The sequence below is a fragment of the Neopelma chrysocephalum genome, unplaced genomic scaffold (genome assembly GCF_003984885.1).
Source record: "Neopelma chrysocephalum unplaced genomic scaffold, ASM398488v2 Primary Assembly neopelma1_96671, whole genome shotgun sequence".
Classification (NCBI taxonomy): domain Eukaryota; kingdom Metazoa; phylum Chordata; class Aves; order Passeriformes; family Pipridae; genus Neopelma; species Neopelma chrysocephalum.
Genome location: NW_020925316.1, coordinates 1,370,863 through 1,384,383, shown reverse-complemented (window position 1 = coordinate 1,384,383; position 13,521 = coordinate 1,370,863). Strand labels below are relative to the sequence as shown.

Sequence of the window (13,521 nt, the reverse complement as noted above, 5' to 3'; positions counted from 1 at the left end):
CATTCTGATGAGGTATGGGGCTTGTTTGTTGCACCCATAGCTGTTCTTGGCAGAGTACTCTACAAGAAAAATTAATCATGTGTTCCCTGACATAGCCATAACATGCGGGAAATAAGGTTGGATGCTTTTAACACTAGTTAAGCCAAATATTGCTTTCCTTATTTCTTGGCTCACTCCTACTTCAAATTGGAATAAGTCAGTTCTGATGAGTTATATTTAAAAGCATTCTGTATTTCAAACCCTTCTTAGAAACAGGGCTGATGCTCATACAAATGCAGTGTCAAGTTTTTTTTATTGTTCATACAAGCCTTGCATGCTCTATGGACAAACACAACCCCTGATAATTCACAGTCTCAGAGCATATTGGCAATCTTAATCTTTAGGGTGTTCTTCCCACTTCTCAAGACAGGACAAGAAGGAATGCCCCGATGGAAAACTGAAAGAGTTAAAACCTGCTCATAAATGTAATCCACTTTTTCTCCTCTTTGAGAAGCTCTTCTTTTAACACCACTACTCTCAGACAACAGTTTTATGCACAGATAACATAAACAAGGTGTCCCGTAGCAGAGTTAACTTTTCTTATTTACGAACTGCATGCTTTTCCCTTTAAGTGAATATTTGAGCTGGTCTGCTTGGCCAGAAGCTCATTTTCTATGCAATTTACGACTACATCAGAAGTCCTGCTGGCTCCCAGAGCAGATGGAAGCATTTCTGGTTGCTTCTAATCTGGTTGCTGTTACTAGACTCCTCAGAGCAATTGTTTGCGAGGTGTGGAATGCCGTTTGGTCTGAAAAAATAAATTTGTTCTGAAGCGTGTTCCCTTCCTGTCCCCCTCCCTGTTCTTCATGCATGTCTCATCCATGGAGGCAGTCATATGTTTTCAGTTCTGATGTAATTCTCTTTTTGTTTTTTTTTTCTCTTTTTTCCCCTCTTCTTTTAGTCCACAGCCATGAGCGAACCACAGTGCTACTACAATGAAACCATTGCCTTCTTTTATAACCGAAGTGGAAAATATCTAGCCACTGAATGGAACACTGTCAGCAAGCTTGTAATGGGACTGGGGATTACCGTCTGCATCTTCATAATGCTGGCCAACCTCTTGGTAATGGTGGCTATTTATGTCAACCGCCGATTCCACTTTCCTATTTATTACTTAATGGCAAACTTAGCCGCTGCGGACTTTTTTGCAGGGCTGGCCTACTTTTACTTAATGTTCAACACAGGACCCAACACTAGAAGATTGACTGTAAGCACCTGGCTTCTCCGTCAGGGTCTCATTGATACTAGCCTGACAGCTTCTGTAGCCAATTTGTTGGCCATTGCTATTGAGCGGCATATTACAGTTTTCCGAATGCAGCTGCACACTCGGATGAGCAACCGGCGAGTGGTCGTCGTAATTGTTGTTATCTGGACTATGGCCATCGTCATGGGTGCCATACCCAGTGTCGGATGGAACTGTATTTGTGATATCACTCACTGCTCCAACATGGCACCACTCTATAGTGACTCCTACCTGGTCTTCTGGGCTATTTTCAACCTGGTCACTTTTGTGGTCATGGTGGTCCTATATGCTCATATCTTTGGGTATGTTCGCCAAAGGACTATGAGAATGTCCAGACACAGTTCTGGACCCCGCAGAAATCGGGACACCATGATGAGCCTCCTGAAGACTGTGGTCATTGTGCTTGGTAAGTGCTTACTTTGCCCACTCTTTCTCTCCACTCTGTTTCTTATCAGGTGTTTTCAGTAACGAATGTCTGGCTTCTGGGAGGTCAGCAGCATTTAGAAGACTCTAGAAGAGGCACAGACAATAAGAACGTCCAGAGTTCATTACTGTGTTGGCACTAGCAAGCATAATTGTGGAAGTTGATATAAGAAACTTAGTCACTCAGCCCTGTAGTATGAAGCTGATGAAAATCCAGAACCCCAAGATGTAATGTGGTGGGGTTTTGCAGCAATGCATGTTTAAAACCTATCGCAGCAGCCTATCATATGCAGAGTTTGCCCTTTCGCCTTTGAAGATGCCAAATAGCTGAAAACTTAAAATAGTACAAGAAATTTCAATCTTCCACTGAAGTACCTCTTGTCTTCCTTTTTGCTACCCAAAGGGTGGTGTGTGTATTCATGGAAAACTCTGATATCTGGAGAACAGTGAGGGGCTACAGGCTAGTCATGAAAAGATTGTATGTTAAGCAGGACTGCATATACCATTCACTCAGGTCTATAATGTTTGGCACGTCTCAGTATCTGTAACACGGAGCACTGATGTTCTCCAGCACACTGCTGAGGAGGTGCCTAAGCATTAGGGCTTGGAAAACAGGGAAATGTGAGGAAAATACTGTAACACACTTTGGACCCAGGAGGTTCCTGTCATTTTGTGAATGACTTTATTTGGGTTTTCTCTTGGGCTCTGTTTGCTTATGGAGAAGAACAGCCTGACTACTGAGTACCATTGCCTGGTGATGTTCTTTGCAGTTTGTTCTTTGTTGCTGCAGATAACAGTGAGCTGAAGGTGGCAGGGATGGTGCAGGTTGTCACACCTTGTCCCAGCATATGTTCCCACCTATTAGGTCTTCCAGCACAGTACATGGGTCTCCTGAGATTCCAGTACCCAGTTGCATCAAAAGGTTGCCCTAGTAGCCCATAAATGCAACAGTATTCGGTCCAGAAAGCCCCAAAACTTAGCCTCATTTCTCACTGTGACATCATGATTCTTATAGCTTTACACCATGACTTGTGCTTTCTACCACAAACATGACAGAATAGTTGCAGAGGTTTGGTGTGAGTCACTGTGTCAACGGACATGTTAGTGTAAGAATTTACGTGTTGCAATTTCATCTAGTGATTAGCTTTGTAACCAGAATATGAATTGTGCATTTAACTAACCTATTCAGCCATTGATAAGATGTATTCCTATGTGTCTTTCTCTTCAGGGAAAGAATATCTATGAGTTTGCAAGGGAGACTGTAGTGATGGGTAAAATCTCTCTTGACTTCCTGGTGGTTTGGAAGTCTGTCCCTCCCCACCTCCGTGATCCTCCTGGCAGAAGGCAAGATGAGGTTAAGAACACAAGGAAAATTCAGGTTTTGCGGTCTTATTTTGGGGAAATAGATCCTTGTTTTCCCTCCTGAAGGAATTACTGTTCATACAGCAGTGGAGCATTTCCTGTGAGCTGACAGACTGGCTCAGACTTGGGAAAAAAAAAAAAAGTGGGTGGAAAATAGTGAGCACTTACACCAACGCAGTGCAGAGTTCTAGGAACAAATATTCGCTGAATAAATATCAGAAGTCAGCTAATCCCAAGCATGTATGGGACTAGAGGTATGTATGCAGCTGGAAGGGTGCATTGTTGTACTGTCTTTTGTTCTCCTTATGAGCTGAGGTCAGAGGGAAGATGTACAATCCGCTCACTGTGACTGCAACAGTACAGGTGCACAGGGAACATAAAGTGACCCTTTTTTTTCCTTAATAAGTACCATATGTTTTTCAGGTATTGTTCTGGAAACAGTGGAAAAATTCTTAGGGTTAAGTGACATTAGCTAAACTGAATGTCACTCCTGTGTAGCTGTAGATGTAGTTCAGTAATACCTCTGATTCCTCAAAGAGGCAGGATTTTTCAGGACTGCAGGTAGTACATGTTGAAGCTTTCTTCAAAATTCAAACAGGAACTTATTTCTTGTTACTGCTGCGCTTCATTCAGTGCTTTGCACACATTGTACTTTAGCACGTCTTCTAATCTGCATAAAACACTGTTTACAAAGAGTGATAACGTATGTTTTATTAAATCTGTTTGGCGGAAGCAAGGCACTCCTAGGCTGTGACACTCTTCACCCTGTACTTGCAGCTCCCACCTTGGTATTATGTTACAAAGGGATTGGGTTTTAATTTGGTTTGGTTTGGAGTTTTTTTTTTCAGCAGTGTGGTTTCTTTGGCTGGAGGAGGTCAGTCTCAGAACTATAGTGTAAAGAAGCAGCAATGCTTCCACATCCTAACCATCTGTGAGACAGTGTTGCAAGATAAAGATGGCTGGGAAACAGCTGTGGGGTTTTTGTGTAGGGTTGTGTTTGGGTTTTTTTTAATTTAATAAGTAAATAATAGACTGAAGCCAAGAATTAGGCTTGGGGGCAACCACAGAGACTTTTGGGGAGTTAAATGTTTGTGTATCAAGGTGTTAAGAAATGTTCATTAATTGCCATTAGCTAAGGAGTACCATCCCATATTGCTGAATTTGCATTCCAATGGAGGATTGTTTTCTGGTTCTAAAGAAAAAAGCTAAGCACCACTTTGAAGTGCTGCATAGGTGACATATCTCAGTGTGGAGTAGGTGGTGTGGTCAGCCTGTTGATCAGGTGGGTGTGCTGGTGCTCTGTCACGACTTGCAGTCTCCCTGTAACTCTGGCCTAAAGTTTTCATAAGCAGAAGATGTTGTTTCAAGTGTCATACTTCCTGAACGCCTTCTTCAAAAGGTAGTGCTGCAAGTTTATTTTGGGAAGGGCAGAAAAAGTGTGTGTCTTAGGCTGCATAGAGAAACTTGCTGAACACTCACCTCATGCAATCTGGCTTTTTCTGCATCAATGAACCTCAATAACACAGAGGAAAAGAACCCCTGCCTTTCTTAATGGTGCAGATTAGGGTAATAATACATTGCTGTTTGGGGCAGAGACCAACTTTTTGCAGGAGGTGAAGATGGGAAAGGAAGTGTTTCAGTTTATTCTGAAGATCCTTCTCCCTCCTCTCCTGCCCCATAGCTGAGGGGGAAGGGAGCTGGTGTGTGTCACCCTACTTTACACAGGAGAAGACAATTCGTTTTGGAGGAGAGGGATGGTGCCCAGACATCCAAGAGAAAACAGAACTGGGAGTCTGGGTAAACGAATCAGCATTGGCAGAGGGAGACAAACCATTCCTCATGTTAGAATCTTTGTTGAAATGCTACTCAGCCGTAAGTAACCCCCTTGTGAATTGGGCAGCAATGAACTGTTCATTTGACTTTTAAACTTCCATAAACGGGTGTCCTGGAGTTATCCTCCTGGCTGTACTCCCAAGCCACGCTGCTCCTGCACGCAGAAGAGCATCTTTTCCCCTGTCCCCATCCTCACTGTGTTTTGGGGACAGGAGGGGGAGGCAATTAACACAAGAGTTTCTTGTTCATTAGCTGCCTAGCATGCCCTGCCCTCCTCGTGCCTTGCTGCCTTGTTCGAAAGGAGAAGAGCTACCCTAAAGGGGGTGCAGTCCTCCAGGCAGTGATGCTGTCAGCATGTGCGGGGAGGATGCCAGCCGCCTTTGACAAGAGGGTGATTGTGTGGGGAGGGCTGTGGCTGCTTGACGCGCTGGCTGGAGCGGTCGGGATCTGGCACACTGTGTCATCCCACAGAGCGGGTGGCATGCTGAATCCTAGGAACAAGTCAAAAGCAGAGAACAGATTTTTTTTTCATGCTCTTTTGTGTTTTTTTTCCTTGAGTAAAAGATTTTAAACAGAAGGAAGTGATTTCATAGCTGAGCCCTTTTTTCTTCTAACAAGGCTGCTTTTGAAATCTTTCAAAAGCAACAAAAAACATAAAGCTCTTTCTCTATACTGTGTCTTTCCTTTGCATTGGGACTAAGGAGAGACTGATCTGTGTACTGCACATAGCCATAAAATCACGTCTGGTCTGGCTTGCAGCTTAATGACACTTTGCCTTTCACCACCACCAAGTGTTCCCTTTAAATGAGCAATCAGGGAACAGGCAGAAACTGAGCAGATACATCAGCTGAAACTTGGCATTCTCTCTTCCGTTCTCCACGTTTTCTCATGTTACATTTAAAGACAAAGCTGAACTGTTTTTCTGGTGAAGGTCATAGTTAGACACTGAATGCATTTGGCTGGGCCAGATGCAGGTTTGGCTTTTTTAAGAAGCAGTGAAAGCAGCAAATGAAGGATTTCAGAGCTCAGGCCTGGAAAACTAGCTCTGGTCTGGATTTCCTTGGCCTGGAATAAGGCAGGAAAGGCTAGGGTCTTTCAAGTGTTCCTGTATACCTGCATTTGTAGAGAATTACCAGCTTAGAATGTTACTGCTGAAAAAGCTAGCCTATATTTCTCCTGCCTAAATGCTGATGAAGCATCCAACCTTAGTTTGTCACCTCATGTTGTTACAATGTGGATAACTCTGCCATGTTGCTCCATATGCATCTTTGAGCATTATTCTCTAGGCTGTAGATTTTAGGCTGTAAGATTGCAATACTGAGGTTTTGTAACTGAATTTTAAATAACGATAATAGCAACAACCCTTCTTGTGTGTATTTTACTAATTCTGACTATTAGCCTTCTGTGTTATGTGAGTTCTCAAAGGTGTTTGGGCAAAATTAGCCATGCCTGTTGAGCCAAGCACCACAGCTTAACTCTCAGGATGTAGGGAGAGCAAACAGTAGATTCGCAATTTCTTTACAAAACACCCTTTATATTCCTGGGAAGTAAAAAGACACTTAGGACTTCCTGCCTGTAAGATCATCCTCTTTGTTTGCAGGAATGAGGTTTACTCTGTAAGACTGGGAAACTAATGTGGACACACATGAAAAAATGAAGGTTCTTTTTGTATAAACTCTTTTGATTTAAAGGAGTCTTACTGTGTTTGAAGACAGTTCCTTACTTATTATAACGAAGGAATAAATGCAAGAAAAACATCTGGAAGTTCAATATAAACATCTGGATGGGTAGAACTGCTCTGCAACAGCTTTTTTCTTGCCCCCTCTGCTGCACTTATGAATTGCATGAGACTTATTTTTGCAGCTTTTCTTTCACATCTAGGTACCAAATGAGGTTGGAAAGCAGCAAATAGCTGCATTAATGCACGTGAATGTTCACATATGCTGTAGCTAGACAGTTAAAGCAAATAAAGTGCATTTTTGATAACTTTAACCTTTCTGAATGATTGACTGATATGCAGCATTTCATTTCAGGATAAAAAAAATTTGAAGTTCTGTGAAAGCACATTTTTAAAAAGATGTTTTCTATGTCTGCACTGTCTCTTTTGACACAAGGTCTGGATCTTTACTTACTTTCCCCCTCATGCAGTAAAAACACTTGATTATCAGTAGAAAATAAAAAGACCGTGAAATAATGCTACAACCTGATCAACAGCACATCATGTCTTGACAGAGGCATGTCTGATGTCTTTATTTCCATACCCCTCATGCACTGTCCAGTGGTTAACTAGAATGGTTTCTTTGTTGTCCTCCAAATCATAGGCCTTTGACCTACCTGAGCCTTATGAAATATATTTCACCAGTTAACTGGTATGTGGTCCTGGACTGGAATGGAGATGATCTTGTCTAGACAGAGTTTGGTTATGGTGTCACTCAAAATTTGACAGATCTTCCCTAGGCATGGAAAGTTGTTCTTGTAGGCCAGAGCAAGCATCAGCCCTGGTAGCACAATGCAGCTTATGAGAGGATCTTTTGGAGGAGCTGAGGTTTAACTGTGAGTGCAGTGACTGGAAGAAGAACAGCTATTCACCTCCTCCTTGAGGAGTCCTGCTGGTGTCAAGAGAGATGAGCTCTCCAGCAGCATTTTTCCTGAGATGACTGTAAACTGAGGATGTCATCTTAGCTTGGAGATGTCCTTCTGTCAGGTTGCAGTGGCCCCATGGGGGATAAGAGCAACATCCAGTTGGGTTTTTTTCCTTGACTTTATTACCTTTTCCTTAGAAAGCCATGCTGGGCAGTGAGATCAAGCTGGAGTTCATACGAGAGCAGCATTTTTCACAGCTTCTTCTCTGGAAGTGGGGCAGTGTGAAGCCATAAATACTGTGTTACCCTGTGGTCAGCACAGGGGAGCCAGTTCAGAGTCACCAACCCTGCCTGACCCCTGCATCATAGTAACGTCACTTTGTGTATTGATTTAGTCCTGGCGGAAAAACAAGGCAATAAACTCTGGAACAGAGGCAATACAAGTCTGAGCATCAATGATTTTCTGTTCTAGCACACAGGGTGCAGTTGTGTGCAGTCCCAGTGTTTTTAGATAAGTATATTTTAGAAGTGCATAAACTGTAAATTTAACCTCACAGTCGAGTAAACTGAGAAACGTTGCTGATGACTGTAGTCTAAATGGAGAGCTCATAGAGTTTACAAAATAAATTCTTCTTATTATATTATGGAGAGGGAAGGTTTGTCATAATGCTCTTAGAGCTGCAGTGTGACAGCAATACTTTCAAGCTGTATCATCTAACATTTGCATGAAAAAGTGAAATCTTAATTAAAATTATTTTTTTAATAGCACACATTATCTATCCTACAGGATTTTCGATGGCTTGGGTTTCTTTCTCTTCTTTTAGTGGAAGGCCTTAAGAGTAGTTCTGATTGCTTCTCAGAAGCTTCCTTGGAGGAAAATAACACATACAGTTTTTGGGGGGGTGGTTTCCAGGGTTTGCTGTTTCTACTTTTAATGTATTAGGTATTATGTTTTTGGTTTTGTTGTTGGAGTTTTTTTCCCCTGTGCATCCTAATGACATTTTGGTACTGATTTAAAAGAAACAGTGTACTTTCAGCTTGCAAGCAGATGAAGTGGAATGGAAGTCTTTATATTATTGCATGTATTTGTTGGAAAGTTACATTGTAAAATCATTCAGATTTAATAACAAAAAATGGGATTTTTAGTCAGTGATTCATAACAAGTGGACTAACATTTTTATGTTTATAAATGTAAATGTCTATATTCTTTTTTTCTTGCTTAATACAGCTTGATTGCTATATTAGATGGGTCTAGCACTGTTTGGTAAAAGGAAGGCAAATTTTCACAAAGAACTGTTAAATATCAATTAGGTTTTCTGCTTTCAGTTAAAATAAGGGAAGCATGAAAACTTGCCATGGATCTAAGCTGTAATCTCTACATAATTATGCAGTGATAGTAATGTGTCTTAAATTTAGGACCCCTTGGACTTTCATTGGATGTTTCTTGATTGCCTGATGTTTTTTATGCTGCTAGTAAAAGGGGTACTATGTGTGCTCTCTGACATGTAATGTGTCTCTCTAAATCTCACTCACTGATCATTTTTATTGTCATTTATAGTCCTGCAAATGAATTCTGGTGGGTCGTTTTGAATTTTGTCTAGTAGCCCCAAACCAAATCTCTTCCCCTTACTGCTTGGCTATTGAGGATACTGAAAAGAAAAAGAATAAGGAAGCACTGACCCTGTGGTCAGTTTGTTTCATAAGTAGCTTTCTTTTCCAAAACAAGCCTGTGCAAGCTCCACTGGATAAAGCAGAAGTTATTGTTGCCTTGCATTGGAGCAGCTCTTTCTCTGAATGCAGAGCATGGTTGAGTGTGGAGAGAGTCTCGTTCTAAATGGTTTGTTTAATTTCCTCGCTGACTCTCTCAATTAAATTTATTGCATCCGCAGCTAAAGCTGATACAACCCTGGTTAACTGTCTTTTCTCTAAAGTATTACAGGTATCCCGATGGAATTCATTGTTTCACCCTGGGGAAACCTTGTGGAAGTTTCCCCCTTCGGTTAGGAATAAGAATTATTTGTTTTCATTTAGCATCCTTTGAAACTGTGCTCTGAGGAACTTCCATCATTTCCCAAGGCAGGAATGTGGTTTCATTTTATTTTATTTTTGAGGGGGGCAAAAATCCCTCTAGTAAATACACTCCTTTAAGTATGATGAAAATGAGGCCTTGTTTAATAAAAGTCCTTCCCCTGACTTCAGTGTAATTTATTACCTTTTCAAGGAAGAAATAAATTTAAAGGGCAAATGAAAGCTCTCTTCATTTTTCCCAGAATGGTCAGAAAGGGTAAACCTTAAGTAGTTCTTGCACTTGTGTTCACCTTTTGATTAAAAAATATTATAAACAAAAAATAAATTCTAATTGCTCACATGAGTTTTACCTTGTTTCTAAGAAGCTTCTAAAAATTAATTACAATGGTAAAAGTAGGTATTTTCTCAACAGGCCTAGGGAGTTGATTTTTTTTTCCTTTAATAATAGTAGGATTTGGAAATCGTACCTTTTACCCTGAACAATAGAATTCAACATTTTGTGTTGAATCCAGGTAGAATAACAAACTGCTGACAAAGGACTGATATTCACCTACTGAAAATACACACCAAATCAAAGTTAATTAGTAACATACCTTGCTCTGCCATCACACTCCACTTAGCAGTGCTACATCCACGGGGGAGTACTCATCAAACTGGGCTTCTCCTAAGCAGTGGAGGTAGGGATCGGTTATGGAACATTTGCTCTGAAGCGGAGGTCTTGGTAAACTTGGAGAAAAGGTGATGGCTGGGGGCAGAAATTGTTATTAAACAGCAATTTTGAAAATCAGCATGTACAGGAAGACTTACATGTAAAATGCCAGCACATGACCAAGTCTTACTGATCTCAGAGGTTTTGAGCTGAATTTTTTGGAAGAGAAGATGGGTATCCACCTTTAGAAGAGGCAACAATGATGCGTTTACGAAGTGGGTGCTCACAAGATAACATTTTTGTCCTCCAGAAAGCACATAGTTACATGGGGAGTTGGTTCTAAATGTTTTGGTTATTTTCTTCACTGACTTTCATGGCTACATTTCTTGCACCCTCAGCTAAAACTGAGACATCCTTGGTAGTTGCTAAAGCAAAGGATTTGCAGTCCGGAAGGTATGGGGTATAAGATCCATGTCCAGCCACTTGCTTCTGTTTTCACTTTTGAGATACCATTTCTTTTCCTGTGTTTCAGCCAAAACTGCTCAAATGCAGAGCCAAACCTATAGCTAGACCTCAGCTTGAGAAATTATGTTAACAAAAATGCCAGCTGTTAGCTAGTTGCATTGTAAAACTGCATTCAGTGAGGCACTGAACTGTTGTTTGTTTCCACCAGTGGAAAACACTGACAACAAGAGACTGTTTTGTGGAAGAGGAGCAGTGGTGCTCCTTCTGCATTGCATCATTGCACATGAGCAGTGTGAACAAGCATTCTGGGTTGTTTGTTTTTTTCTAGGATAATCCATGAAAACAGAAGAATAACAATTTTAAATATCAAATTATTTTTCCCTTTATAGTTTCAATGAAACTATGACTTTTAACATCAAAATACGAAGTTTCTGTGGATGGAAAAGCTTGCTGAGACATCTGAGGTGCAGCAGCCAGTCAGTGAGATGGGAAATGGTTGGCAGTGAATGATAGCTTTCAGATAACAGCCTTTGTGCCTCCCTCCTTCTAGTCTCGGCATGAAAAGAATGTTCAGTGAAAAGGCCTAGTTTGTGCCTTTTTTTAATAAATGTATTTTGAATCTGAATGTGAAAGGGAAATATGATTCTGAGCTCTTCTATTGCTGGCAGAACAGCTTCCTATTTTCCTGTTTCATACTGGTGGGGATGCTGTCACTGAGCTCACAGGTGGACTGCTTTTTCTTCCCTTTTTTTTCTTTCTGTTAGACAAAGATCTTTTCTTTTTTTTTTATTTTTTTTTTCAGTCCTTCTGCAAGTTTGTTTCTCTCACGCACTTACACTTTGATACCCTTCTTTAAAGCTGGAAGCAACAACAACGGCAGAAAATCCCAATGCCTTCTGTAGTTCTCATTTAGGAAAAGTTTGTGTCACCCTTCAACTTTGCTCAACCTGAAAAAAAAGTCTCTGAAGTTGATTTTCCTGTATCCATATGAAGAAATGCTGATATTACGTCCAAGTGTGCTTCTAGTGTAAGGTCATGACACTTCAGAAGCTATGACATAGTTTGTAAATCAGAGGCATTTCCATGCTCTAGTGTTATCCATCACTCTGTGCTGTTTAATGATGTACTGGAGAAGGAAGGACTGCTGTAAGTGAAAATGCTTGGTTTCCAGACCCACCAGTGAACAGGAGGTGTTCGAACACCCAGGGATGAGTGCTTTGAAGTTTGTGGATAGGGTGACCTTAAGTTCTGCAACTGGGAAAGTGAGAACTTGGTCTATAAAACCGTCCCAGACATACCTACCATGGGGGTGGCCATCTGCTGCTGTGGGCTGATGTTAGAAGAGCAGCCTCTGTGTGTTGCAGAGTCTGAAACAGTAATTCCTTGATGTTAGCATTAAAAGCCTAGAGGTTACTTTAAAAAAAAAAAAGGTTCAGACAAGTTTTAGGGGAGAGACAGAGTGCAAGTCTGTTGCATATCTTTGTATTGGAGTAAGAGCTATCTGCTTGGGTGATTCTGTTTTAATAAAGTACTTGGTATCTGATTGCAAGTTTGTTAATATAACCATAGATAAGCAAGAACAGTTAAGATTTTTGAAATATCTTCCTTCATGAAAGAAGTCATCGTCTCCTAAAAAAGACGGGGGAATTTAGCTGTTACACTGAGGAAAAGCTGCCAAGCTCCCCTGGACTCAGTACCTTCCTTGTTCTTCTAAAAGCAGTTTTGAGGGAGCTATTTCCCATCTTCTGATATTGATATAACCTCAGAAAGAACTTGTTCTGACATATGGCATTGATAATTCTCATATTCCCTTGTTTGAAGTTGTTTTAAGGTGCCCACTTTTTACTTTTCTAGGGAAGTACAAGGAGTAACTCAGAGAAGAGTTTTCTAAGCAAAATCTGAGTGTATAGAGAGTTAAAAACAACTGCGTAAAACTACTGCATATTTGTAGAATGGCTGCCAATTTCTTCTTTTAAACAGACTAAAATTGAAAACTGTACTTCAGAAAAGGAAAGCTCAAGGAAAATTTTTAAAATACATTAAATGATTTTTAAATCAAGGATTTCCTTGATGATGTGCAGGATTTTTTACAAAGTTGGTTACTTTCAGTAAGTATCAAAATAAATATATTTAATGGCATCTTTTCTATTGTAACTGTGTCCTGCTTATATAAGAGAAAAGGATGCACCTGAAACTGTGCTCACTTTTCCCAACTTGGAACAGTTGTGCTAACACCCCAAAACAGACCAGGCCACCACACCAGGGACCTGATGTTGCCTGCCATTCTCCCATGAGATATGCTGCTCCTCCTATTCTGCCTTTTTAGTGCTGGTCCTATAGCATGTGCATTGCTGTCAGCTTCCATGAACTGGGAGGAAAAAATTCTGCATAATTAAAAAAAAACAATCTATAATGTCACACCTTGAGCATATGAGGAGCTGGCTTTTTTTTATTCTCTTCAGCTGGCAGGTGGAGCGAGTGACCAGTGTAGTGAATAACAGTATTAATAAGACCGAGTATCTGTCGGTGCTACAAGGTCTACTTTTGATATGGGCAGGTTACATTTAAACATTTACTAGCACAGACATGAGCTTGGGTATGAACTTCAAGCTATGAGGTGTCTACCTTCAGATTACAACCATTTAATGGGGAAATATATGTCTTTCAATACATCATAAGAAACTGTCGACTTTATGTGAAGTGTAAGATGGCCACTTGCACTCAGTTAGTTGGCAAAGAATGACTTAACTCCAAGCTGTGAAGAGCTTCATGGATGGGCATCCTGGTTCCAGCCAGGACAGGGTTAATTTTTTTGCAGTAGCCAGGAGGGGGCATGGCTACAACCTAGAAGGTATTTGATGCCACCTCATGTCAGCATTGAATTGGGGAGTACTGTT

General features: G+C 40.8%; 1 protein-coding gene across 5 annotated transcripts in view; it reads left to right on the top strand.

Annotated features, from left to right (window-relative positions):
* Positions 1-13,521, top strand: part of LPAR1 (lysophosphatidic acid receptor 1) — a 70,412-nt gene that overhangs the window by 32,378 nt on the left and 24,513 nt on the right. For all 5 annotated transcript variants that reach the window (XM_027709015.1, XM_027709019.1, XM_027709016.1 and 2 more), the window contains one exon: positions 941-1,688. In XM_027709015.1, coding sequence (XP_027564816.1) covers positions 941-1,688 — 748 coding nt within the window. The remainder of the gene's footprint in view (positions 1-940; positions 1,689-13,521) is intronic.